The sequence below is a fragment of the Solanum tuberosum genome, unplaced genomic scaffold (genome assembly GCF_000226075.1).
Source record: "Solanum tuberosum cultivar DM 1-3 516 R44 unplaced genomic scaffold, SolTub_3.0 scf00240, whole genome shotgun sequence".
NCBI lineage: Eukaryota > Viridiplantae > Streptophyta > Magnoliopsida > Solanales > Solanaceae > Solanum > Solanum tuberosum.
The window spans coordinates 511,695-534,702 of NW_006239164.1; the positions used below are offsets into that span (position 1 = coordinate 511,695).

The 23,008-nt window shown below is 35.3% G+C and overlaps 2 protein-coding genes and 1 pseudogene across 7 annotated transcripts; all 3 read left to right on the forward strand.

Annotated features, from left to right (window-relative positions):
- Positions 1–2,740: 2,740 nt before the first annotated feature.
- On the forward strand, positions 2,741–4,282 carry LOC102579997 (UDP-glycosyltransferase 74E2-like). Its single transcript, NM_001287923.1, has 2 exons — positions 2,741–3,382; positions 3,536–4,282. Exons 1-2 carry the CDS (start codon positions 2,741–2,743, stop codon positions 4,280–4,282), a joined length of 1,389 nt encoding a protein of 462 aa, NP_001274852.1.
- A 420-nt stretch (positions 4,283–4,702) lies between these two features.
- LOC102580438 (UDP-glycosyltransferase 74G1-like) lies at positions 4,703–6,757 on the forward strand (annotated as a pseudogene).
- A 539-nt stretch (positions 6,758–7,296) lies between these two features.
- Positions 7,297–21,825, forward strand: LOC102580782 (GRIP and coiled-coil domain-containing protein 2). Of its 6 annotated transcripts, none has more exons than XM_006356988.2 (11): positions 7,297–7,395; positions 7,498–7,618; positions 9,870–10,407; positions 10,503–10,748; positions 10,821–16,153; positions 17,299–18,079; positions 18,177–18,862; positions 19,887–20,022; positions 20,756–20,837; positions 20,929–21,042; positions 21,373–21,825. In XM_006356988.2, the coding sequence occupies exons 2-10, from the start codon at positions 7,568–7,570 to the stop codon at positions 21,029–21,031; spliced, it is 7,956 nt and encodes a 2,651-aa protein (XP_006357050.1). In that variant the 5' UTR covers positions 7,297–7,395; positions 7,498–7,567; the 3' UTR covers positions 21,032–21,042; positions 21,373–21,825. The 6 variants fall into 6 exon arrangements, with proteins under 6 accessions (XP_006357050.1, XP_006357051.1, XP_006357052.1 ...); XM_006356989.2 differs by having other exon boundaries at positions 9,870–10,403; positions 10,514–10,748; XM_006356990.2 differs by having other exon boundaries at positions 9,870–10,394; positions 10,514–10,748.
- Positions 21,826–23,008: the final 1,183 nt, after the last annotated feature.

The window sequence follows — 23,008 nt, forward strand, 5'->3', positions numbered from 1 at the left end:
TCCATTTGTGAGATATATATATATATATATACATATTCTATATTATTATTATTATTTTAAAAGTAGTTTATGCCCAAGTTCTACTATATAATAAATATAATATTATAATATTGAAGTTATAATATAGTAGAAAATAGAAAAAATAGAAATAGAATAGAAAGTCCCACAAGTATAATATATAATATATAATATTCAAGATTGGGAAAAGTCTCAATCTTGAATATTATATATTATATTTGGGCCTAAACTCTCTTTTATAATATAGTAGAATAGAATTTAAGATATACATAACACATACGACGACTTTTGATTCTTCACTTCAATAAACCATCATTGTCAATTTGAGATATGCATAAAATATATTTTTTGGTGTTTGGTGTCACTCACTGCATAATTTTATTATGTCATTGCATATGTTGGCAATGAAAGGTCGGTATCAATAATAAAAGAAAGCATCCACATTAATTTTTTAAGATATAATCGTTTGAACCAATTTATAAGTATTTTGATTAATTTAATAATAAAATATTTACTACTTTTCATCAATTATATATATATCAGATAAATATATCATTAAATTTAAATTTTCTTTCAATGTTAACAGTTTAATTTATCATCTTATACTCTATAATGTTGCATGCCTAATTTTTTCAGGTAATTATATGATGCATTTATGATGAATACTTGTATGTTGTATGTAGTTAAAAATCCAATTATGACTTCTAAAACGAAAGTATGTGACATCTTTCATTTTCTCTTTCTTTTTTCTTTCTTTCTTATTAAATATCGTCATAGTTGTAAACTTCATGAAAAGTTTCATTGACACCATTAAATATTTTGATTTTTTATAAAATTATTATTTATTTAAAGTGATTATTATAAACGATTAAGAATATCTTCTGAGTATTACTATCTAATAATTGTGAATAAGCAAATAGCTTTATGTCAATATGGTTGCTTTCAAATTAGGTCCATTAGGGTATCTTATAAAATAATTTTTTTTTTAGTATAATTTATATAAATATCATAGTGTTAAGAACTAATTACATTATTTTCTTATTTTTTTCCAAATTACTTAAAATTTTATGAATTTTGAATATGTATATCACTGGACTTCCGGATACATTAGCGGACATCCGAATAGGGGAGGGATGTATCGAAGAGCAGAGAGATGTATCAGAAAGAGGATAATAATGTATCAAAGAGGGGATAGGACATCCGGATACCTAGGGGAGGGATGTATCCGAGAGGGAGATAGGGATGTATCAGCAAGAGGGGAATTATGTATACATACATGAGGGGATTTTTGAAATTTTCTTAAATGATAGAAAATTTTGGAGATTATGGTAAAATAAGATATGTATTTAGGTAATTTTTTCCTTTTAGTAAAGTGATTATTATAAAATATTCATATTTTTGATAGAGTATTACTCTAACTTATCAAAAAATTTAGAAAGGAGAGTACAAAAGGACTTGAAAAGAACAAAATAATGTGAGTATTGGCGAAGAGAATGTAAGACGACAAAATAATATTTTCTTGATTTCTTCTATTTGAATTAGGTTAAAGAGAATAAGATAATATAATTCCTTTTTATCATAAATAATAAACTGCCCAATTTATGCCTTATTTATCAAAGCATAGAGTCGGTCCTGACGTTTAAAAGAACTCCTCTTGAATTGCCTCCCTCCTTGCATGTATTTGTTGATTTGTTTTAAATACTGTAATTTGATATTAAAAAAATGTTACTCCCTCCATCTCGTTTTATATGATACTTTTCGAATTTCGAGATTCAAACAAGTCTATTTTTTTACTGTAAGTTTTTCATTGATCTTTCGAACATTTTGAATTATCAATTATTGTGACTTATAGTACTGTTTTTTATGTAGTTTACAAATATAAATTTTATTTCAAAAATTTTGAAAATTTCATGCGTAAATTGCCGATCAAACTTATATTGTTTAATTCTCAAAAAACATAAAGTGTCTTTTGCAATGAGTTCATTGCATCACAAATTTCTTGATAGTTACAGTTTGGTGACAAAAATAATTGTATGACAGAAAAGACCAATTCCAGGTCATCATCAAGTATATATATTTTTGGTACATTTTCATTGCATAATTTTATTATGTCATTGCACATGTTGGCAATAATAATAGGAAGCAGCCAACACACTCTGAACTGAATCATGTGTTAGGTAAAATTAGGATTCCTTTTTCTTTCCTTGTCTATTATGCACTAGATTTAAAAAATAATAATTGATAACTATGCTAATCGGATCAGTTTATACGCATCTCAATTAATTCCATAAGATATTTATTATATTCTGCCAGCAACATATATCAAGTAAGTATATCATTAGATTAAAATTTTCTTTTGGCATTATCAACTTAATTTCAACATTGTGTGATGATCCTACTTTTTCCTTTCCCTCTCCCAACTAGCAGAACCGGGGCGGAGCTAGTAAAAACTCAATAATTAATTTCCTTTAACTTATTGGTCCGTTTACTTCTTCAAATTTTAAAATCTTTTAATGAAATATTTTGTTCTGCCCCAATAATTTTCTTCTGTCATTGCACATGTTGGCAATAAATATACAATAGAAAGAAGCCAACAAACTTTGTAGGGCATTCAACTCTGTCAACAAACTATAAGAACCACATATTTACAACATGATTTTCCCAATATCCTTTCTCAAATCTTAATTTGCCAATTCATTGTGAAGTTGCAAAAAAATATAAAATGAATACTCACAAAGCTCATTGCTTGATCTTGCCATATCCAGTCCAAGGTCATATCAACCCAATGCTCCAATTCTCCAAACGTTTACAATCCAAACGTGTCAAAATCACTATAGCACCCACGAAATCCTTCTTAAAAAACATGAAAGAATTGCCAACTTCAGTGTCAATCGAGGCCATATCTGATGGCTACGACGATGATGGCATCAACCAAGCAAAAACATACGAGGCCTACCTAACACGATTCAAAGAAGTTGGCTCGGATACTCTGTCTCAGCTTATTCAAAAACTGGCAAATAGTGGATGCCCTGTAAATTGCATAGTATATGATCCATTCCTTCCTTGGGCTGTTGAAGTGGCAAAAAAATTTGGATTAGTAAGTGCTGCTTTTTTCACACAAAATTGTGCTGTGGATAACATTTATTACCATGTTCATAAAGGGGTAATAAAACTTCCACCTACTCAACATGATGCAAAAATATTAATTCCTGGATTATCATGTACAATTGAGAGTTCAGATGTGCCTAGTTTTGAGTCAAGTCCTGAATCAGATAAATTAGTTGAACTATTGGTGAATCAATTCTCAAATCTTGAGAAAACTGATTGGGTATTAATCAACAGCTTTTATGAATTGGAGAAAGAGGTAAGATAAATACTCTTCAACTTTTGTTCTTTTCTATGTTTGTAAGTCACTATTTTCCATTTAAAAGATAAGTATTACCGAATAAAAATTGCAACTCAACTACTATTTTCCATTTAAAAGAGAATATTCATGCATCTAATTGTATACATGTAGGTTATTGATTGGATGTCCAAGATATATCCAATCAAGACAATTGGACCAACAATACCATCAATGTACTTAGACAAGAGACTACATGATGACAAAGAGTATGGTCTTAGTATCTTCAAACCAATGACAAATGAATGCCTAAATTGGTTAAATCATCAACCAATTAGCTCAGTGTTGTATGTATCATTTGGAAGTTTAGCCATAGTAAAAGCTGAGCAAATGGAAGAATTGGCATGGGGTTTGATGAATAGCAACAAGAACTTCTTGTGGGTTGTTAGGTCCACTGAAGAATCCAAACTTCCCAAGAACTTTTTAGAGGAACTAGAATTGACAAGTGGCAATAATAAAGGCCTAGTGGTGTCATGGTGTCCACAATTACAAGTGTTGGAACATGAATCGATAGGGTGTTTTCTGACGCATTGTGGATGGAATTCGACTCTGGAAGCAATTAGTTTGGGAGTGCCAATGGTGATAATGCCACAATGGTCAGATCAGCCCACAAATACAAAGCTTGTGCAAGATGTTTGGGAGATGGGAGTTAGAGCCAAACAAGATGACAAAGGGATAGTTAGAAGAGATGTTATAGAAAAATGTATAAAGCTAGTGATGGAAGAAGATAAAGGAAAAGTGATTAGGGAAAATGCAAAGAAATGGAAGGAATTGGCTAGAAATGCTGTGGACGAAGGTGGAAGTTCAGATAAAAACATTGAAGAATTTGTTTCCAAGTTGGTTACTATTTCTCCTAAGTAGAAAAATAAACAAGTGTATTTTGCTTAATTGTAATATTCTCTATTGATGGTATAAATTGATGATATGTGATGGTCAATGGGTCATTTCCTGCCTATTTGTTAAGACTATTTCCTGCCTATTTGCTAAGAATATGGTATAGATTGATGATATGTGATGGTCAATGGGTCATTTCCTGCCTATTTGCTAAGACTATGGTATAAATTGATGATATGTGATGATATGTAAATAATTGTTTTATTGTTTTTGCAATCAAGATGAATAACTTTGTAGTTTAGTAACTCATTTGAAGCATTCATATACTGGAGAGTTTCACATGTGATACATTCAACAATATATATTGGGCCGTATAATTATTGCGTAGTACCCCATAAATTTCTTATGTCATTGCACATGTTTGCAATAAAAACTTGGTATCAATAATAGGCAGAAGAAGCCAAGACACACTTCAACTCTATCAACTAACTATAAGAACCACATAATTTTTCTCATCCTATCTATCAACTCGTTCATTGAGAAGTTGCAAAATAAAAAATGACTACTCACAAAGCTCATTGCTTGATCTTGCCATTTCCAGGCCAAGGTCATATCAACCCAATGCTCCAATTCTCCAAACGTTTACAATCCAAACGTGTTAAAATCACTATAGCAACCACAAAATACTTCTTGAAAACAATGCAAGAATTGCCAACTTCAGTATCAATCGAGGCCATATCTGATGGCTACGATGATGGTGGTTTCCACCAAGCAGAAACTTTCGTAGCCTACATAACACGATTCAAAGAAGTTGGCTCGGATACTCTGTCTCAGCTTATTAAAAAATTAGCAGATAGTGGATGCCCTGTAAATTGCATAGTATATGATCCATTCCTTCCTTGGGCTGTTGAAGTGGCAAAGAATTTTGGATTAATTAGTGCTACATTTTTCACACAAAATTGTGCAGTGGATGATATTTATTACCATGTTCATAAAGGGGTAATAAAACTTCCACCTAATCAAAATGATGAAGAAATCTTAATTCCTGGATTTTCTAGTCCGATCGATGCATCAGATGTACCTTCTTTTGTTATTAGTCCTGAAGCAGAAAGAATAATTGAAATGTTAGGAAATCAATTCTCAAATCTTGACAAAGTTGATTGGGTTCTAATCAACAGCTTCTATGAGTTGGAGAAAGAGGTAACATATATACTATTGTCGTTCTGTTTCTTCTTCGCGTTCTTAGCTATTGAATTTGATGTTATATAAAAAATGAACTGACAAAGCATATGTTCATGAAGATTGTTGTAGTTTTCGTATTTAGAAGAAAAATATTTCTCCCGATTTCGTATTAGGGCTCCTCCATAATCTACTTATTAAAGCTTATAACATGTTAGAAGTTTAATTAAAAAAAACACCCATTCTGTGAGGTATTATGTAGTAGCCAGGGGCAGAGTCATGTGGGGGAAAGGGGTTCATCCAAACTAAATATTTTGTGTTAACTTCTTCATATTTGAAATCTACTTAGTAAAAATTCTGACTCTGCCACGGAAAACATAGAAGGAATTAAACTATATAAAACCTCAGACTTCATCTTCTAGTCACCTATGTTATTGTACAAATTATTCAAATAGTTACATGAAATCTTATTCTATTTTTATTATTTGACATGTAGGTAATTGATTCTATGTCCAAGATATATCCAATCAAGACAATTGGACCAACAATACCATCAATGTACTTAGACAAGAGACTACATGAAGACAAAGAGTATGGCCTTAGTGTCTTCAAACCAATGACAAATGAATGCCTAAATTGGTTAAACCATCAACCAATTAACTCAGTGGTGTATGTATCATTTGGAAGTATAACCAACTTAGAAGTTGAGCAAATGGAAGAATTGGCATGGGGTTTGAAGAATAGCAACAACAACTTCTTGTGGGTTGTTAGGTCTACTGAAGAATCCAAACTTCCCAAGAACTTTTTAGAGGAATTAACAATTGAAAAAGGACTAGTGGTGTCATGGTGTCCACAATTACAAGTGTTGGAACATGAATCGATAGGATGTTTCTGACACACTGTGGGTGGAATTCGACTCTGGAAGCAATTAGTTTGGGAGTGCCAATGGTGACAATGCCACAATGGTCAGATCAACCAACAAATGCAAAGCTTGTGAAAGATGTTTGGGAAATGGGAGTTAAAGCCAAACAAGATGAAAAAGGGATAGTTAGAAGAGAAGTTATAGAAGAATGTATAAAACTAGTGATGGAAGAAGAGAAAGGAAAATTAATTAGGGAAAATGCAAAGAAATGGAAGGAAATGGCTAGAAATGCTGTGGATGAAGGAGGAAGTTCAGATAAAAATATTGAAGAATTTGTTTCCAAGTTGATGACTATTTCTCCTAAGTAGGAAATTTGACTTGAATCTTCCTTTATTTTCTACCTTTCCCCTATTTTTGTGGAAGGCTAAAGCAATTTGGCTATAACTGTAATAATGTTTGGATTCTCTAGCTTTAATTCTTATACACTGATCTTTTTGTTTTATCACTTCATCTATCAAATTACTCTAGATGAATAACATGTTATAACAGATCAAAGTACAATAATAAGTATAGAAAGTTAAACTACCAACATATATTGATTGAACTCTTATAATGAAATTCAGCTTAAATTTTATAAAAATGACGATGAACAAATAACATTGGACCACTAGGTTATACCCTTGACTGTCTAACATTTTCTTCAAAAAGTTTTGATTGGTCAAATTGTTTTGAAAATTATTTTTTCAGGAAAACTATTTCTTTCGTTTATTTTACTTGTTCATTATTCTTCTTCTAGATTTGTTTTTAATTAAAATTTTATTTTCTTTTTTCCAACCTATGTTTAGTAAAATGGGCCGTGTACGGGCTATTTGTAGTATAAGGCCCAATAATAACCAAAATTGGGCCTATCCAATTGTTTCACCAGAAAACCAACAACTTTTGCGTCAGATCTAAAGATAATTCACCGTCGTCTTCATACTTCTCAACCGAAAAAAGGGAAATTATATATATTATATATATGTATATATATATTCAGAGCAAAAAATAATTGAAATTTCATACAAATTGCTATTCAGATTTCATTATAGAAATTCGAAAGGTAATCGAATCGTATATTTCATTTCATTTTTCTGTATTTGAATTTTAGGTTTTTTTTTTCTGATTTTTTTTTGTTTTTTTTTGTATTTTTTGTATTTTTCAGTTTGATTGTTGAAGGATAATGGTGTTAGAAAAGCATTAATTGAATTGCAGCTGTATCTGATCGGAATCGGATGGACAAGAACAAGAACCGAACCGATCTGCTTGCTGCCGGTCGTAAAAAGGTAACCATTTTCCGCTTAGGTGGCAGAGTTACACGATATTTGTGCGGGTATGGGTTGGTGTAGCAGGTACCTGTTGTAAAATTGTGTAAGAATTGCTGTTGTGAAATATGAGAAATTAGGAAAATTGGAGTGTAGTATAGCTGGACCTAAGCCCAAATAATAGAGGAGGATTGAGTTAGACTAGAAATAGTTTAAATGATGATGAATCTTTGTTATATTGAATTCTAAGACCTGCTCGTGCTGTATTATAGAGGAAAATGACGATTCGTGTAGCTAATCCGAACTTGTTTTGCATTGTGGTGTAGTTGATATAATAAGAGAAAATGGAGAAGTAAATGGTTATGGCATTTCTTCTAGTGTTACCCTTTACTTGTTAGTACTTAGTATTCCCTCTATTTGAATTTGTTCGTCTGATTTGAGTAGACACTGAGTTATAAAACTTTTAAATCTTATGGCCTTGAATTAAAGATAGATAAAATGTATCAATATTTCATTTAATCTTGTGGTCTTAAACATGTCATGTGGAAAGTTAAAATTTAAGAGTTGTCAAAAAAGGAAAAAGACATTCTTTTTGAAACGGAATGAAAAGGAAATTAAGACAAACAAAGTGAAACGGAAGGAGTAGCTTCTTTTGACCCGCAAAGTTTTTATATGTGCACAACTAGCTGTCCTTCATATGTTTGTGGGTGATTTTTTTAAAATGTTACACATTGAAGTTACAATAGAGATTACATGTGAGTGATAAAACTACTGCAATCTCTTTGCTATTGGGTGTCAGATGTCTCTTCTTTACATTAATTAAGTACAATTCTTTCTCCACGAGTATTACTGGAGCATCTGCTCTGATTACTGACCACGTTCTACCATAGGTATTAAGATCCCCGTTTTGAAAAATTAATAAAAAAGAAAATTTAAGACCGTCCAGCATGTTTTTCAAGCACAATACTTTAGTGAAAATGTTATATACCTCATGCTTTATGCAAGAATGAAAATTAGGCTATAAGTAGGGTTATCAACTTCAAAGCTCTTAAAACTCTTTTTTACTTCTAACTGCACTATTAATGTGATAATCTCTACAATATATTGACATTACCAGAGAATTGGGGGTTTGATCATTAGGAACAATAATATAGGATTACCCTTTAATTCTGCCGTTTTCCCTTAATCTTTGCTAAACCCAACTCCAATTGTGAGTTACTCTTGACGTTAGGAACACTCATGATGTAACTCAACCCAATCTCATAAGGTTCAAGTCTAAATCTTACTTTCGAGTTTCATTGATCGAAAAATCCCCCTTAATTTTAAGTTTTGAAGAATCTCAGTCTTGATTATGTTCATCCTAATATTCTCATTCTATCCAGCGAGTGCTAATAACTATAAAATTCCCTGATACATAGTAGGGTTGAAGCTTATATAGTTTTTTTTTTTTGATGACAAGGGAAACCTGCAGCCGCTACCCTGTGGGTGCGCACAGGGTAAAACCCCCGCTCCTATGCAATAGTTCGCAAACCACATAGGAGAGGTAACCCGCACTAGGCAATCCCGGTGCAACGAGCTCGACCCAGAAGGCTTATATAGTTAGAGTGTAAAAGCGTTAAAATCCCCAAAACATCGCACCAAGATGGAATATTCCACGATGCTTTAATCCTTGTGTGTCACTGTAACCCTCAGCTTTGCATGCAAAACTATTCTTGTTTCACCACGTCACAATACATTTCTTCTTCTTGTTGAGGTTGCTTGGCCACCATAGCCTTTGCACTGGTCTTCTTCCCAACCAACAACCTGTTCTCATCAAACATTTGGTTCATGCTTTCCATCCTTCGGCGTATTGTGTTTTTTTATATAAAAAAAAACATCTAACACTTTTTGATGGTGTCCAACATGTATGTTCTCAATGTACCAGTTTTTTAGAAAAGTTTGTGTTGTATGTTCTTTTTAGTTACCGACACAATTTGATGAATTATTTATGGTTTCTGTATGGATATACGTGCATGTAAATTATTCAAAAAAAAAGAAAAAGAAAAAAAAGTTCTCGTTTTGGAAGATTTCATATGTTCATGTGTAACTCAATGTTGTATAGGACTTGTGAGACTCGTATCTTGTGACTCTGCTAGTATTAGAGGAAACTCCGATGATAAAGATTTCACTGACGATTTATGGATGACTTTCTTTATGTCCGGTATGATCTCTTACGTAAAATAAGCCTATCTTGTTTTATTCTGATTAAATGTGATATTTTTTGGTTTACCAGCTTCAACAATTCAGGCAGAAGAAAGACGGTAAAGGAAGTAAAGCCAGTAGATCTGCTGGTGATGCTACACCAGATCTTGTTGATGTGACCGCAAAATCAGACCAAGTTCCTGATGGAGAAAAACCACTTCAGAGAGGTGATGGTACTCCTTCTTCCTCGGAGTCTCTCACCAAAAAACATGCTGAAACTCCTCTTGATGAGTCGAACAATGTTGACACAGTTGAAACAACACCAGCCAGTGGTAAGCTGGTAAAAGAGGATGCTGGGGAACTTGAAGCTGCATTGAATTCAGATTCTGGTGATCAGGGTATTGTTGATTCATCTTCAATTTCTGAACATGCTAATGCCAAAATGGTAAATGAGGATGTAAAGGATGATCATTTGGAAGCTCCAGGAATTATTGCTTCTGATGTGTCCACTATAAGTTCTGCAACGGATGTGCCTGTTGAATTCTCAACTTATTCCGGTGCTGATGAAGCAGTTGCTCACCAAGTAGAAGTGGAAAGGCTGCATGTGCAGGAGCAGGTAACAGATGTAGGTTGTGCCTTCTCTCTTGACATCCATGCCCTTTGCATGTCATATATCCAATTGTGCATATTTGACTATAATGAAAGTCTCATTGTTGCTGGGTAGGGACAATGCAGGAATCACATAATTCAGGTTCGAAGAAAGGTGATTCAAGCAGTGAGGTAGAGATTGAAGGAGACATGAAGCTTCCTTTGAACGAACCAAGTGAGACTTCTATTAGCCAGACCGCCACTCTAGTGGGAGATGAGGGCAAGGAAGAGATAAAAGCCGAAGACATTCAACTCAGCGAGCCAAACAATGTTCCGTCAACTGTTTTAGCAACTCAGAACGCTGAAATAGCTGAGGACAGGGGTAGGCAACTAAATACTGTTTACTCTTTATCTGAAATGGATGAACTCTCTTTAATAAGTTCTCAAATGGTAGGTCATCAGATGGAAGATGCAGTTTCTGGTTCACGCATGGAAGAAAAACTAGCTTCTGAGGTTCAAATTTCTGACTCCAGTGATATTGTTTTTGAGAATTCTGCGGAGAATAAGATGGTGAACATCTCATCTAGGTCAGATGCAAGTTATATTAGCTTGTGTCAGCTGGCAGAGGTGGTCCGAGACCTCCATGAAGATGACTTTAAGTTCTTGCTCACGTGCAGAGACTCAGCTCCAAATGCACCTTCTCTAAAACTTTTTGACGTTTTTGAGAAGCTCAAAGAACAGCTATACCTTGCAAGTCTTGCAAAAGATGTATCTTGTTTGCAGCTATCTGAAGAGTCAGAAATTCAGATGGAACTCAGCCGTCAACATCATAAGTTGACTGATCTAATATCTGCGGCCAAAGCTTCATCGTCTGAACTTGGAGAGAAGAATGATGTCCTCGCTGATCAGCTTGCACAATCAAGATCTGAATTTCAATTGATTGTATCTGAAAGGGATGACCTCCAAAAGCAGCTTTGCATTTCTAAAGGTGAGGTTGGAGAATTTTCTGATAGAATAAATGAGTTGCAGACTAAATTGGAAATATCACTTGGTGAAAATGCAAGTTTGTCTTCAGAGATGGTCGACTGCCGGAATTTGGTGGCAACTTTACAGGTTCGAAATGAGAGCTTAATAGGAAGCCTTAATTTGTTGTCTGAAGAGAATAAAAAGCTTTTGGAGGAGAAGGAGAATCTTGTTCTTGAGAATAAGAAATTGGGAACAGATCTAGCACAGTCTAAAGCTTTGTTCGGATCATTGCAGTTGGATAATGAAGATTTATCGCAGAACTTCACTTCTTTGAGTGAGGAGAAAATGAAACTTCACGGAGAGAAGGAACACCTAATCAGTGAGAACGAGAATCTGTTTGCTCAATTGTCGGACTACAAAAATGTTGTGGAAGCTCTTCAGGTTGAGAACAAGAACATAAATGAGAGTTTGATATCTGTAACTGAAGCAAAGAACCAGCTTCAGGAGGAGAATAAGTCTTTGCTCAGTGAAACTGAGAAACTAGGATCAGAGTTTTCGGAGTCAAAGTCTCGAATTGAAGCTCTGCAGACGGAAGTGGCTGAAGCAAAGGGGCACTTGACCTCGGTGATGGAAGAGAGAAATGAGATTGAGGAGCAGAAGAAGTATCTTCTCAGTGAAACTGAGAAACAGTCATTTCAGTTGGCAGAATACAAGAACTCGTGCAATAAGGTGGAATATGACCTGAAAGACGCAAGTCTGCGTATTGAACATCTGACTGAGGAGAACATGCATCTGAAGAGAAGATTGGAGTTGTCTGAAACGATGAAAACAGTGTCACCTAAACAAAGTTGCTTTGCATATCAATCTAAGGAAGAAGCTGGGCATCAACTTGAAGGTTCTTGCCACTCTAACTTTGCACCAGAAAATCTAATTGATGATGATGGTTCAAATTTGTTTGGAGTTATGAATAGACACATAGAGGAGGCAGATAGAGTACTGGAAAAGCTTGATAATGCAATTGAAGAGGTGCACTCTCAGTTAATTTCTATGAGTAGGTCGTCTGGTAAAGCTGATTCACTTGGTGTGTCAAAACTTATTCAAGCTTTTGAGTCAAAAGACCATGATGACGAGCACCAACCAGAGGAGTTCCAGTCGTCTGAAAATCGAACAGATGCAGATCCCTATGTGCTGATTCAAGGGCTAACAAAAACATTAAGGGCGTTGCTGAAAGATTTGGTGCTGGTAGCTGGCAATGGCTACCAATTTCTCGAAGGAGAGAAGAGTAGTAAAACAGCCACTGAGGTTGCTGCTGAAGAACTGAGGGCCAAATGCGAGTCTCTGAATGAATACATTGACATTTTGGGAGGAGCAAACATTGAGCTAATGGTTTTCAATGAAAGTTTAGGGGGATGTTTCTGGAATGCTAAAGAAAGGGAGGGAGAGCTTATGGTCCTTAATGAAGCTTTGCACAAGCAAGAAGTCGCTACAAAAGCTGAGAACAGTCGGTTAAGGGAGAATCTTAGTAGCATTCAGGAAAAACTTCCTATTTTGCAGAACCAGCTGGGTGAAATGCGTGAAAGCTGCAAAGAAATGGGCTCTTGCATCTCTAATCAGGTAGAAGGTCTTTACAAGGAAGTTTCTGACAGGGGATTAATACTCCAAGAAGAATGGAACTCTACAATTGATCAGATTTTTCAGACACTGTGGAGGCTAGATTTATCTGTTGAGTCCGCTGGCTCCTCTTTGCCTTCAAGAGTAGACCATGATCCAGGGTGCATAAACTTAAGTAGTCGTACTGCTGCATCTATTGATGCTGCTATCAATGTGATTGAGGCATTGCAGGGTCAAGTTGAAGCTGCTCGCCATGAGTCAGTGTTGAGTACCTCCCGTGAAGCCAATGAGAAGTTAGACTTCTTGCAAGTTGAAAATGAAAAGTCTGTCAGTCTTTTATATAAGATTTATGGTAACCTCAAGAAACTTGTGACTGAAATGCCAGGGAATCTACAAGAAGATGAAGTTGACGATCCCAAGAAATCTGTAGATCTTTCTCATCCTGGTGCTTTTGATTCCCTACTGGAGCAGTTGCAAAGGTTTCTTGATGAAAAAACACAAGTTGAGTCTGCAAATGAAAAGCTGAAATCTGAGTTGACGGCCAGGACAAAAGATTTTGAAGAACTGAGCAAAAGATCCCTTGGATCAGATTCTATTTTAAGGGTGGTTCAAGTGGTTGAGGGAGTCATTTCTCTAGATAGCTTTGAAATCAACATTAATGAGCCAGTATCATGTCTAGAGTCCCTGACCTCTCTCCTTGTTCAGAAATATAAAGGGGCAACTGAAGATGTGAGGTTGTCCAGGGAGGAATGTGCTTCCAAGGAAGCACAAGTGATTGATTTGCAAGGACAAATGGATCACTTGAGCTCATTACTTGTTCAATGTGAAAATGAAGTTGTAGTCCTTAGGGAAAATTTGAAGAGAGTTGAGGAGGATGTTGTATCTATTGGTTCTCAATATCAAGAGAAAGTTGCTGAATTTGAACAGTCTGAGCAACGGGTGTCATCTCTAAGAGAGAAGCTTGGCATAGCAGTCACCAAAGGCAAAGGTCTGATTGTGCAGCGTGACAGTCTTAAACAGTCTCTTGCAGACACATCTTCTGAACTGCAGAAATGCTCTGAGGAGTTACAGTTGAAAGATGCAAGGCTTCAGGAAGTAGAAATGAAACTCAAGACCTATTCGGAGGCAGGTGAGCGCACGGAAGCTTTGGAATCTGAGCTCTCGTACATTCGCAACTCTGCTACTGCACTAAGGGAGACATTCTATCTCAAAGATGCTGTTCTTCAGAAAATAGAGGAGATTTTAGAAGATTTGGAGCTTCCGGATCATTTCCATTCAAAGGATATCATTGATAAAGTTGATTGGTTGGCGAAGTCAGTTGCTGGGAACTCTTTACCTCTGATTGATTGGGATCACAAGAGCACTATTGGAGGATCATACTCTGATGCGGGATATGCCCTTGGTGATGGATGGAAAGAGGCGTCACAGCCAAGCATGGGTTCTTCCGAAGACCTTAAAATAAGATTTGAGGAGCTCCAGGGCAAGTTTTATGGATTGGCAGAACAAAATGAGATGCTTGAACAATCCTTGATGGAAAGAAACAACCTTGTTCAGAAGTGGGAAGAGATTTTGGACAGGATAGACATGCCTTCACACTTAAGATCTCTGGAGCCAGAAGATCGGATTGGTTGGTTAGTGCTTGCTGTTTCAGAAGCTGAAAACCAGTACAACTCGCTCCAACAAAAGTATGATAACTCTGAATCATTATTTGCATCAACAAGTGCTGAACTTGAAGAGTCAAATAGAAAAATATCTGAGCTTGAAAATGCATATCAATTGGTTGTCCGTGAGAAAGAGTTACTTTTGAAGAGTCTGGAGTCTCTGAACTTTGATTTCGAGGAAATGTCAAGGAAGGCTGCCCAATCCGAAACGAGTAATGATGACTTGCAGAGCAGAGTAGGTGACTTGCAGAAGAAACTGAATGAAATGCTTGGAGCAGAGGAGCGTACTCATCATCTTGAAGGTGAAATAAGAAGATTGGAAGATGTAATCAAAGATTTCCTTTGGACTTCTGAAACAGATGATGTGTTATTTAGCTCTGGTAGCACTGAATCTTTGGAGCAGCTAATTAGGAAGCTTATAGATAAGTATACCACACTTTCTTTGGGGAAACCTACTGAGTCTGATACAACTCCTCTTGAGCATGTTGGTAAAGGGGCTGATCTCTCTCATGAAGAAAAGAGAGAAAGTAATGTCAGGTGCGATGAAGATGCAGATGGAGGTGCTCTCAACAGAAAATTGGAGGATGCTCTAAGCGACTTGTTGTCATTGAAGGAGGAAAAGGAGAGTATTGCGTTGAAAAATCAATCATTGGTTCATGAACTGGAAGAATTGGGTATCAGAAATAAAGAACTGCAACATCTACTCAATCAAGAGGAACAGAAGTCATCTTCTTTAAGAGAAAAATTGAATGTTGCAGTTAGGAAAGGTAAGTCGTTGGTGCAACATCGGGACAGCCTGAAGCAATCAATTGAAGAACTGAATGGTGAAGTTGAGCGCTTAAAGTCCGAGATCAGATTGCAGGAAAATGCTATTTCAGACTATGAAGGAAGGATAAAAGATTTATCTGTATACCCTGAGAGGATAAAGTCAATAGAATCTCAGTGTTCAATCCTGAGAGATCAGTTGGAAGAAAAAGAGTACACCTTGAGCATGATTTTGAGTACCCTGGATGAAGTTAATGTTGGCTCTAACATCGATAATCCAGTTGAGAAGCTAAAAAGAGTTGGGGAATTATGCCATGATTTGCAATCAGCTCTTGCATCTTCTGAACATGAAACAAAGAAATCTAAAAGAGCAGCTGAGCTACTTCTTGCCGAGTTAAATGAGGTGCAAGAAAGAAATGATGGCCTCCAAGAGGAGCTAGCAAAGTCTCTGAGTGAACTCTCTGGACTGTCCAAGCAAAAAGAATCTGCTGAAGTTGCTAAACATGAAGCTCTTGCACGTTTAGAAAAGTTATCTTCCGTTCACTCAGAAGAAAGAAAGAACCAATTAGCTGAAATTACGATGCTAAAATCTGGTGTGGATCAGCTAGGGAAGGATCTCTATGTTGTTGACCGTTTGCTCACTGATGTTTTATCCAAGGATTTGGAGACTATGCACCATCTTGGTTCTAGTATGAAAGTTTGCCAAGAACCAACTGATCAAAATCACTTTCCTCTACTTGTGGCTGATTCAAGTGGCCTTACCTTTGCGGAACCAGAAAACAAGGTACCTTAGTTTTATGTCATTTCATGTTACTTTTCTTAATGCTTATAAATATCTTTGGGCTGTGAAGGTCCAATTCTATCATCTTCCTATTGTTTTGTGAAAACGGTGACAGGATCATCAAGAAAACAGATTTCGTTTTTCTCCTGCCCTTTTGCTCTACGGCTGATTTTTTTCTGCTTGGGTTGTGGGGTTGACTTGAATTTTTTTTCATATTTATTTCTATGTTTTTTAGTTTTTCTTTGCATTTTATGAGTTCCCAATCAGTCCTTCGCAAAAGAAAAACCCTTTTCAAAAAGATTTCCCAATCAGCCTTTTAACCTAGTTTATTCAATGATGTGGCATCTAATAATCAAGAACTTTGATGGATCTTATTAAGGTTGATAAAGGTAGATTTCCTCTTGATGTTGATTCTGGGGTATATTGTAGGACATGCTTCAATATTTGAAAATTGCTGAGGTAGTTGCTTTTCAACTTCTCAAAATAAAAACAAGGTAGTTGATTTTCAAAAAGTCTGGTGGAGGAAAGAGGATTTTTTTTCTTATTTGGGGGGAGGGGAGCAGGAAATTCATTTTTTTCATGTCGCACTAAATTTGTTTATCTCTCCTGCAATTGTTTTACCATATGTCAGGGAAAATTACCAGACATATTTTAGTAAATCCTGTTTGTGTCAAACCTTTTGAAATACACTGTACCAGTTCTCATTGATTCTTTACCAGATTAGGACTAGGAATTTTTCAGTGTAATTGTCTCTTGACGTAATTTTTTTTGAGTTCCCTTCCTATCTTGTAATAGTTAAATGACCGCTCTCTATTATACACTTCCTGCTTCCACAGTCTCTGTTCGACTGCTTTCTTTTGTGCTTTTAGTTACTTCTGCCTTGAATTGCTGTTTACATTGTTTAAGTTGAATTACTGTTTACATAAAATTGAAATTTGCTACTGCATTTATCATCCTCATTTGCCGTTTCAAAAGATATGTTAGTCTCGGATCTTTTCAACTTTTTGTGTCAAACAATTTGTCAGTTTACTGCCCTTTCTAATCTGAAATTCATTTAGGACAATTCCATTCTATAGATTCTCCCAGAAATTCTTAGATGGAGAATTGAAAGGACCATTGAAGTAAGAATGTTTGTGTACTTGCTGCAGGTTTTTGGGAAAGAAATTGGTTCTATCAACCACAAGTTAAACAGGCACTCACATTTATTGCATGAAGAAGCTGCTCGTTTATCTGAAATATTAAAAACCATACATGAAGAAATATCCCACGACAAGCAGCACTCAAATTCATTGAAGACAGACCTGATGCGGTTAGAATCTATTCAAAAAGAGAAAGATGCAGAATTGCTTATGGTGCAAAGATACAATGCTATGCTTTATGAAGCTTGTACCACTTTGTTCATGGAAATTGAAAGCAGAAAATCCCAATTGGTTGGAAGCAGCTTAGCTTCTGGGGCTCCCAAAATCAATTCTGTGTATCAAAGTTTAGCTGAAGGACATGATTTGGCTGAGATGACTGACCGGTTTACTGAGGAAGGTATTAGGTCAGTAATAGAGAGATTATTCATGGCTGTGAAAGATATTATGAGTGTACAAAATGATATCGCTGAATTTGGTCAAAGGGATATGAAAGCTGCTATAGCAAGTCTGCAGAAAGAACTTCAGGACAAAGATGTTCAGAGAGAGAAAATATGTGCAGAACTTGTTAGTCAGATTAAGGAAGCTGAATCTATTTCAAAGAGTTCTTTACAAGAGCTTCAGATAGCAAAATCTCAGATGGATGATTTACACAGGAAGGTGAAACTGATGGAGAAGGAACAAGATTCTCTGACACACAGGATAAAAGAACTGCAAGAACAGGAATCTAACTTTGCTGACTTACAGTTAAGAGTTAAATCACTTGAAGACATGCTAGAGGCAAAGGAACAAGGTGATTTTATTGAAGTTTTGAACTTAAAATCTTTATGTTGTTATCAGCTTTTATCTGAACTCTAACTTGGTAGAAGTTACATTTCGTATTACAATAGAAAACGAGGCACTGATGCAAGCACTTGAGGAGGAGGAGGCCCAAATGGAAGACAAAACAAACAAGATTGAGGAAATGGAGAGACTCTTGCTTCAAAAAAATAAAGATATGGAGAACCTTGAAGTTTCCCGTGGAAAGACCATGAAGAAGCTTTCTGTTACAGTAAGCAAATTTGATGAACTTCATCAACTATCTGAAAGCCTTCTGTCCGAGGTTGAGAATCTTCAGTCACAATTACAAGAGCGAGATACAGAGATTTCTTTCTTGAGGCAAGAAGTTACAAGATGCACTAATGATGCAATAGCTTCTGCTCAGATGAGTAGCAAAAGAGATAGTGATGAAATCCATGACTTTTTGGCATGGGTAGACAAGATGATTTCTCGAGTCCAGGTTCATGATATGGATTATGATGATGCAAAAGTTAACCAGATTCATGATTATAAAGAAATGTTAGAGAAACAGGTGGTGGCTGTAATATCTGAGGTGGAGGACCTGCGTGCACTGGCACAGACAAGAGATTTGATGTTGAAAGTAGAGAAAGATAAAGTAGAACAGCTGGTGAGGAAAGAAGAATTTCTTGAGAACTCTTTGCGTGACAAGGAATCTCAATTAACCATGCTTCAAGGTGCTAGTGGCATGGGGCAACTAGCAAATTCTTCATCAGAGATTATAGAGATAGAGCCAGTGGTATGTCGTTTCATTTATTTAGTTCTATTCATTAAATTTTATTTGTTGTTTCCATCATGGTGCCTCGACTGCTTTATCATTGATAATTTTACATATCTGCCAATTGAAGTGTAGCATAATTCAATTTCTAATAAATAAATAGTGTAGCATATTGAGATATTTATTTGCTTTCTGCATATTTTGTTTTCCAAAATTTAAATATCCTTAATTGCTGATCCACTTTTTTTCATTTAGTACAACAATAACATCATACCCAATGTAGCCCCATCAAGTGGGGTCTAGAGAAGTACAGTGTACATAGACCTTACCCCTACCTTAAGGTAGAAAGATTGTTTTCAATAGACCCTCGACTGAAGGAAAAATAGTTCAAAGTGGTCCCAAAAACCAAAACGTAAGTACAAGAAACAACAGATAATCATAAAAACAACCGATAGCAACAAAACAAAAACTATAACGAAACAATATGATAATTGTGGTACAAGAAACAACAGGTAGTAATAGAGATCGAAGGCCAAGAAATTACAAGATCAATACTACGACTACTAATATGAATGGACTCTGCCAATGATCCTTCATAGTAACTAAACAGACTACCATCATCCACCTTAGATGGAAGAACATGTGAAGGATGCACATTATAAAAAAAAAAAAAAAAAACATGTGAAGGATGTGCGCTAATAAATGAATTTCTGAGGACACATATAGAGTCTGCCCATCATTCTGTTCAAAGTATATGTACTTTGTGCCGATGTCCGCTAAAGTTTGAGTTCTGAAGAAAAACACTAGAACTGCCTCCTACTTAAAAGAAAAATAGGATCCCCAAGCTATAGACCTGTAGTAAGACTAAGAGTGTACTTGGTATACAAAACCTAGTTTGAATTGGAATATGACAATTACATGCTATGGATTTGCACTGAAAGCTCTTTGTATCTTATCTCTGAAATATCCTCATTATTTCGTGACTAAGCCTCATGTTCCTGGGGCTATACTTCTTGGCATTACTTCCTTCTGATTTTCAATGCAGGCCAACAAAAGGGTAGTGCCTGGAACTGTTGCATCACAAGTTCGCAGTTTGCGAAAAACTAATAATGACCAAGTAGCTGTTGCTATAGATGTGGATCCTGATAGTGGGAAACTAGATGATGAAGATGATGATAAGGGTAATGACTTCCTATTGCTAGTTTATTTTGAATCTTTCTGATTGTTAAGCATGTTTACTGTATTCTATTGTCTTGTTTCCCGGTCATATGTTGTGAGTAGAGTCCAATGTTTATAATAATGTCAAATGGTTTGAGATTGAGGTTCCTTTCACTGTGATTGTGGATGTGGTTTTGTTAGGGATGTAACATAGTGCATGAAGGTTTTCAAACATTGCCGATAACATTTTTTTCCTCTTATATAACCTCGATAGTTTCAACCCTAAAAAGCTAACCTCGATAGTTTCACTTCTTTCTCTAACCTTGTGGGGTTTCATGCCTTGTCAATTTTGTCTTTTTTCTTTTCCTTTTTTTTTTTTTTGGTTTATACTCATTCTTGCTGTGTGGTAGATTCTGTTTTTGTGGTGCTATATAATCTTAGAAAGGCACTATGGTTTTAAGAGAACACTTCAATGGTTGGTTAGGAAATATAAAAGTCCTTTCTTCCCTCTTTACTTTGCTTTTTCTTCTGGGTGGTAGGGCACAGGGTATAGGAAGAGGAAGGGTATTTGAATTTTTTTACATCTGTATATGAGGTCATATTTTGAGCTAGGTATGCAGTTGTGGAGTTTTCTGTTAATGACATGTTTTGTGTCTTGGTTACATTCATTTACGCAGTCTTCTTGTCTTCTTCTCCTTATGGTTTGGTTTGTATTCACATCTTCGAACTGCTGATAACACCTTTCTTTCCTCTCAGCTCATGGTTTCAAGTCAATGACGACATCAAGAATCGTCCCGCGGTTTACAAGACCCATAACCGACATGATAGATGGTCTATGGTAAACAAATTTCATCTCCTGCTTTCATTTTTGTATGCATCTGAAATGTTGTTATCTAACTAAAACAATATTGTGTTTGAAACACTACTAGGGTATCCTGTGATCGGACACTAATGCGGCAGCCTGTTCTACGGCTTAGTGTGATCATCTATTGGGTTGTGTTGCATGCTCTTCTTGCAACATTTGTAGTATGAGAGCAGAATAGGTCAGATCTTTTTTCTCGTCTCCCCTCTCGTTATCTGCTGTACTTTGATCCAAGTACTGGATTTCCTTACCTATTTCTTCTTGCTGTATGCGGAGAATTAAGTTACCTAAATGAATTGATGATAAGATCCTAATTGTTTTATCTGTGATACACACACTTGAACTGTTGATCCTTCCTCCATATTTGTAAGAGAATGGATTTTCAGGAATCTTGGAATGCCTTGTTTAATTATTCTCTTCATCGTACACATGAATTTTGAATGTTTCACAGGTCTTTATTTCTTATTGAGTGATGAAATACAGTTTTCCTGATTGTCTCCGTATTCTGCAGGTCCGTTGTCTGATGTTCTCACTGTGATTAATTGTGGAGTCACGGGCAAGATATGGCTGTCTTCACAATCTTCTGTAAATCATCCAAGTTAGTTTTGACTAGATTGTGGTTGATCACTTCATTATTTTGCTCGACCAAGGAATTCGTGATTTGTTCTGTTTTTTTGTGAATCACGTTCTTGGTTTCACACTCATATATAGGCAAAATCCATAGTACTGTAATCCAAATATGATATTTCATAGCAGTAGGGAGCTGGGCACATTGATGGGAAATTAGTTTAGTGAAGATCACTGTCAAAAGATGTGTAATTTTTTTAATAGTACCCATTTGTTACAGATTTTCAATAAGAAATGTGTAGGTGGTTCTTGTACTACCACATTGCTTTTTGTCTATTAATTTTGGGGTTTAGGTGTAGCCACTTACACATATAAATGTGAAATTATGGTTGATCTACTCTTTTTTTTCTCTTGTGGATCCAATGCCTTTAGTTTAAATAAATTATGCGTACAACAACATACCCTATGAAATTTCACAAGTGGGGTTTGGAGAATGTATGCAGATTTTATCACTACCTCGTGGAGGTAGACAGGTTATTTTCAAAAGACCTTCGGGCTCAAGTGCAACAAAAAACTAAATTATGCATACGTAGTTGAATTAAAAAGAAAAGACGCATCACTATATTCATTATTGTAAAGAAGTAATAGGTATTAATATACTAATTTAAAATCTTGGATTCGCCTTTTGAGGTTTGAAGTGAAGAGAAAAAGGCAAAGGAGAAAGAATTTCTTATCATAGGTTTTTTCAATTTTCAAGACTCAAACTTGAGACTTTAATCTAAGGTACTGAGTATCATGAATGTGTTAAGTTATTATTAATATGCACAAATTAGTGGCATGTAGATGTTGATATTATAACATCGATGTAGTTTAACTTAATTATGGATAAAATAATGATTTCATTTATCTTCAACATATATATGGGGCTGGGATTTTTTCTTCTTCTACGTATACGTCAAGTTGTTAATATAGCGACATAAGTCTTTGAAAGGGATTGATCAGTTGAAAAATATTTTCTAATTTTTTCATGATCATTACAAATGTAATACAAATTACAAATGGTTGGTTCCAATAACAAAGATTCCCACAACTAATACTTGCAGAATTTTTTAATATTATTTTACGTTGAATAAAATGTGAAATACAAAAATGAAAATTAGTATTACATGGATTAAGATCACTAAATGACAAATCTCTATATTATAATTCATGAATTAAAATTCTTATGTTACTAATCTTTGTATCATTAGCATATATCAAACCCAACAAGAAATCGAAATGAAGTTGTATGGAAAATATTGTCGTAACAAACTCGAAAAGGAACAAATGTGTACTCGTGATTCATGTGAATGACAGGAAATTCTTTGTTTCATATGTTGTCCTGTCAAAGAGGAAAAAGACACAGAAATATCAACATATTTTTGAACATTGATTTGATGGAATCTTTTCTTATTAAAAGATTTCAGTTGTTGTTGCATTAACAAAAATGGTGGTTTTTACTGTCGTTTTGTATATCAAAGAAGTCATTGCCACGTATGCTTGACTAGGAGTTGATATATATATATATATATATATATATA

Bases quoted from the DNA above. Each gene is read 5' to 3' on its own strand.
- LOC102579997 (NM_001287923.1), top strand. From the start codon at position 2,741: ATGAATACTCACAAAGCTCATTGCTTGATCTTGCCATATCCAGTCCAA. The intron at 3,383-3,535 runs GTAAGATAAATA...GTATACATGTAG, and splicing joins TTTATGAATTGGAGAAAGAG to GTTATTGATTGGATGTCCAA.
- LOC102580782 (XM_006356988.2), top strand. From the start codon at position 7,568: ATGGACAAGAACAAGAACCGAACCGATCTGCTTGCTGCCGGTCGTAAA. The intron at 10,408-10,502 runs GTTGTGCCTTCT...GTTGCTGGGTAG, and splicing joins GGAGCAGGTAACAGATGTAG to GGACAATGCAGGAATCACAT. The intron at 20,838-20,928 runs GTAAACAAATTT...AAACACTACTAG, and splicing joins GACATGATAGATGGTCTATG to GGTATCCTGTGATCGGACAC.